Genomic DNA, 4,400 nt, shown 5'->3' on the forward strand with positions numbered 1-4,400 from the left:
GCTGAGTCGCTCCTGACAGTCTGACTGCTGAGTCGCTCCTCACAGTCTGACCGCTGAGTCGCTCCTGACAGTCTAATCGTTGCTGGTTCTGGTTCCTCTGACAGAACAGAGTCAGAGACGGTACCTGGATGGACCGGGTCACCATGGTGCAGATGAAGTCCATGAAGCTCAGGTCTGAGTAGCAGTGAGTGATCAGAGTTGCCCTGGACAGAGGCACGCCCGGTTTCTGGAACAAAACAACATCTCATTAGAAACAGATCTTCTTTATGAGCCAGAACCAGAACCAGAGAGGCAGACCTGCAGAGGCTGCAGCCAGTTCCAGCGGTTGGAGGCGTCTCTGATCTTCAGCAGTTGCAGGACTCTGACGAAGACGTTGGTGTCATGATACGGCAGCGCGCACGCCAGCAGGCTGTCGACGTTATACAGCTGGATGTGGAAGCTGCAGAGCAACCATGATGTCATTGTTACATCATCATCACCAGGTGCGCGTGATGTAAACCAGGTGTGTGTGACGTAAACAAGGTGTGTGTGTGATGTAAACCAGGTGTGTGTGTGTGATGTAAACCAGGTGTGTGATGTAAACTAGGTGTGTGTGATATAAACCAGGTGTGTGTGATGTAAACCAGGTGTGTGTGTGTGACGTAAACCAGGTGTGTGTGTGACGTAAACCAGGTGTGTGATGTAAACTAGGTGTGTGTGATGTAAACCAGGTGTGTGTGATGTAAACCAGGTGTGTGTGTGTGTGTGACGTAAACCAGGTGTGTGTGTGACGTAAACCAGGTGTGTGTGATGTAAACCAGGTGTGTGTGTGACGTAAACCAGGTGTGTGTGACGTAAACCAGATGTGTGTGATGTAAACCAGGTGTGTGATGTAAACCAGGTGCGTGTGATGTAAACCAGGTGTGTGTGATGTAAACCAGGTGTGTGATGTAAACCAGGTGTGTGATGTAAACCAGGTGCGTGTGATGTAAACAAGGTGTGTGTGTGACGTAAGCCAGGTGTGTGTGACGTAAACCAGGTGTGTGTGATGTAAACCAGGTGCGTGTGATGTAAACCAGGTGCGTGTGATGTAAACCAGGTGCGTGTGATGTAAACCAGGTGTGTGATATTCAAACCAGGTGCGTGATGTAAACCAGGTGTGATGCAGGGCAGCGTACCGGTGAACCAGCCACTCGATGCACTTGTGAGCCGGTTTGAGGAGGAAGTACGGACAGAGGCGGGTGAGGAAGAGTGAGATGCCTGCGTCCAGCTTCTCGTTGACCTCTTTGGATTGGACACTGCGCTCCAGAGTCATGGAGGCGGGGCTAAACAAAGTGTCCTGGAACTCCAGGAATGCCGGTTCGATTCCCAGCAGCTCTTCCAGCCCCGTGCAGCCTGGAGAGAGGAGATCAGTTAAACTTGGAAAGAGGGAGCCGGAGAGGGACGTGGTGCTGGTACAGTCTGTTCTGGACTCACCGAGGGCGTAGAAGGTGCTCCGGTCCATAGCCGCAGCATCTTTAGGGTCAAAGAGCAGCGAGGCGACCTCCTTACGGGTCAGAAGGTTGGGGTCACTCTGAGGCAGAGCGAGCCTCTTCAGCTGAAGAGCTAACGACGTCATGATGGGATTGAACCTGGAGGAGGAGCAGAACAACAAACAGGTTTAACTAAGCCCAATTAATATTTGGCATGCCAACAAAGTTTTCAAAACAAGTTTATGTTGAATGTTTCCGAGTCAACGAGCTTTAACATGAAATCAAGAGCATGTATCTGGGTTAAAGAACAGGAAGGTTACAGAGTTTTATCATTCTAAAGTCAGGGATAAATAATGTTCTGAATGATGTGGAAAGGTAATAACTATCTTCATTTCTATTTATTTATAGAAATTTACCATCAAACTTTGAGCAAATGTTTTTTTCATGAATTTTCAGAAGCTTTTTCAGAGATTAGAATAATATTAATCTGCTCAGTTTGATTAAATAACCAATAAAAAACTTTTACTCACCCCAAGAATTGAGTTTGTTACCACTGAAAATTATATTATCTTAGATTGTTATGATATTATATTGTTATTACCACAGTTTGCTGGTATAAAAAGGTGTTCGATCAAACTGGACTATAGGCAGTTAAAAACATGAACTAACTGCTGGTTGGTGGAAAAGCGTAACAGTCTTTTTGCTCCTTCAGAGATGTATTTTGTTCTAAATGATGCCCTCATGGTTCTCTGTCAAACAGGAAGTAAACAACAAGAAAACAAAGGGAATTCTGGGTACTGTTTTCTATTTATGATGAATGCAGCTTTATTCCAACCCTCAGCCTGGAAAACCTGCTGTTTACATGTCTCTGACCTGAAATATTTATCCATGACTACAGGAAGCAAAGACAGGGAAAACACAAAACATTAACACAACATGTCAAACCTTTCATTAGAAAGTTGGAAACATAAATGTTTATTTTTTAAGGGTTATTGTTATAAACAATATTCTTCTCGGTGTAACTGCTGCATAACTGATCAATAAAAACTGAATATTTAGTCATTAATTCATATGTAAATACATTTCAGATAAACACTCTTTACTTTTAGATTTTCACCTGAGGGAGCTGCTCTACAACTAGTTACTGTTAAAGCAGGCAGGATAACTAGTCTGTTTCTGATAAACAACAGGAAGTGTTCAGACTAACTTCCACCCGCTCCTAAAGAACTACAAACACCGGTAATCACACAAATATGGCCAATAATAAGAACTAAAACACTCGAACCTGATTATCAGATCTCCACGGAACACATGCAGGCACGTTGTCTGCGGCAGGAACGACCCGAACGATTCTACATCCGGTTCAAGTCAGGTCCAAGCTTTGATAAAGAGCTTCACCCCCAACAACTTCCGCGTTCGTTTCACACTCAGTGTTCGTCTCTACTTCACCCACATAGACAAAAACTACACCTCACTAACTACACCTGACCACATCTATATTCAGATTTTAAAAAATAAATAAATATTTTATGTGTGATAAATTGTATTCCTAAAGCGTTTCTTTTTCGGGTTGAGGTATGAATCATCTTGAGGTGAATTAAGCTCTTTGGTTTCCCTGGGTGCAGTTCCTGCATCCCGCCACAGGGGGCGATAGGAAGCAGCGCGGCTATAAAAACAGCGCTGCTCACCGCTAACAGTTTACAGCAGCACGAAGCAGCTAACGGTCCGACAAAGCCTGGTTGTCAGTTGGTATTTTAAACACATTCCACTGAGAAAACACTTTTAATCACTGGATTTTATCGCTTCGAGTGCTGACTTTGTATTTAGTTCAATGTGGGAATCAGTTTAGCTCCGTCCGTGTCTAGCCGGTTCCTCCTCCTTTCGGACCCGGAGTCCGGGAGCTCCGCAGCGAGTGAGTCCGTGTTTCATGTTATTTTTACTTTATTTAATGAGCGTCTCGGTTCAGGTCTATCTAGTCTTTGTGTTGGTGTGTTTGTTTTAATGTGTAGCTTTCTCACAGAGCTAAAGAGCCATCAATAACAAACCCACAGTTTGCTTTTCGCGGGGGTCCGCCCTCGTGTGAATTCTATTGGTTGTTTTTAACGTCATTTTTGTAATCTTGACGCTGATTGGCTGCAGACTGATGACGTTTATAAACCGGATTAGAGTTTAGAGCTTAGACCGTCATTGGGGACTGCATGAAATGCAGACCTATTATTCTACACCGAATTTAGGAGTCAGTCTGCAAATGTAGAAGATTTAGACTTCCTTCTAAAAGCAAATGTAGTTTTAAATTAATCAATGAGCCTTAAAGCCTTAATGAGATTTAATTTTCTGATGATTTTGGCTCTTATAGCTACATTTCTGCTGTTTAACTCTCCTTACTGTGGATTATGTTTGGATTAATAATACTATTTAGTGTTTAAATTGGCCGTTATGAAAGACATAAAAACCTTTCATAGTCTGAATTCTCCCTCTTGGTCTTTTTTCAGCTCTTATTTTTAAAATTTTCTCTTCAGTGATTCTTTCATCTGAAGTGGTTCTGATCAGCAGCTCTTTGGACTTTGGCTGATTTTTGTCTCAGGTTCTGTGTGTCTGTTGTTGGACTGTGTGTGTGTATCTGTTGTTGGACCGTGTGTGTGTGTGTGGGCGGAGCCTGATCAGCTCAGTGACCCATGACAGGTGCAGGAAGTGTAAACAGGTTAAAGGTGAATCTGACCTGCTGCTCGGCTCGGTGTGTGTGTCTGTTGTTGAACCGTGTGTGTGTGTGTATCTGTATCTGTTGTTGGACCGTGTGTTTGTGTGTGTGTCTGTTGTTGAACCGTGTGTGTGTGTGTATCTGTATCTGTTGTTGGACCGTGTGTGTGTCTGTTGTTGGACCGTTTGTGTGTGTGTGTCTGTTGTTGGACTGTGTGTGTGTATCTGTTGTTGGACCGTGTGTGTGTGTGT

The 4,400-nt window shown here is 43.8% G+C and overlaps 2 protein-coding genes across 4 annotated transcripts in view; one reads left to right on the forward strand and one right to left on the reverse strand.

Annotated features, from left to right (window-relative positions):
* The window catches only part of heatr1 (HEAT repeat containing 1), a 25,790-nt gene extending 22,972 nt beyond the window's left edge, over positions 1–2,818 (reverse strand). For both annotated transcript variants that reach the window (XM_017438541.3, XM_017438540.3), the window contains exons 1-5: positions 2,737–2,818; positions 1,456–1,610; positions 1,158–1,374; positions 298–439; positions 125–226 (exon numbers count right to left, since the gene is read on the reverse strand). In XM_017438541.3, coding sequence (XP_017294030.1) covers positions 125–226; positions 298–439; positions 1,158–1,374; positions 1,456–1,597 — 603 coding nt within the window. In that variant the 5' untranslated portion in view covers positions 1,598–1,610; positions 2,737–2,818. The remainder of the gene's footprint in view (positions 1–124; positions 227–297; positions 440–1,157; positions 1,375–1,455; positions 1,611–2,736) is intronic.
* A 317-nt stretch (positions 2,819–3,135) lies between these two features.
* The window catches only part of LOC108249254 (SUN domain-containing protein 1), a 13,889-nt gene continuing 12,624 nt past the window's right edge, over positions 3,136–4,400 (forward strand). The window contains exon 1 of one of the 2 annotated variants that reach the window (XM_037980868.1): positions 3,136–3,363. The gene's annotated coding sequence lies outside the window, so the exon portion shown is untranslated. Of the gene's footprint in view, positions 3,364–4,140; positions 4,160–4,400 lie in introns of those variants that run through there. The other variant, XM_037980871.1, reaches the window with a different exon arrangement.

Source organism: Kryptolebias marmoratus, linkage group LG17 (genome assembly GCF_001649575.2).
Source record: "Kryptolebias marmoratus isolate JLee-2015 linkage group LG17, ASM164957v2, whole genome shotgun sequence".
NCBI classification, from domain to species: domain Eukaryota; kingdom Metazoa; phylum Chordata; class Actinopteri; order Cyprinodontiformes; family Rivulidae; genus Kryptolebias; species Kryptolebias marmoratus.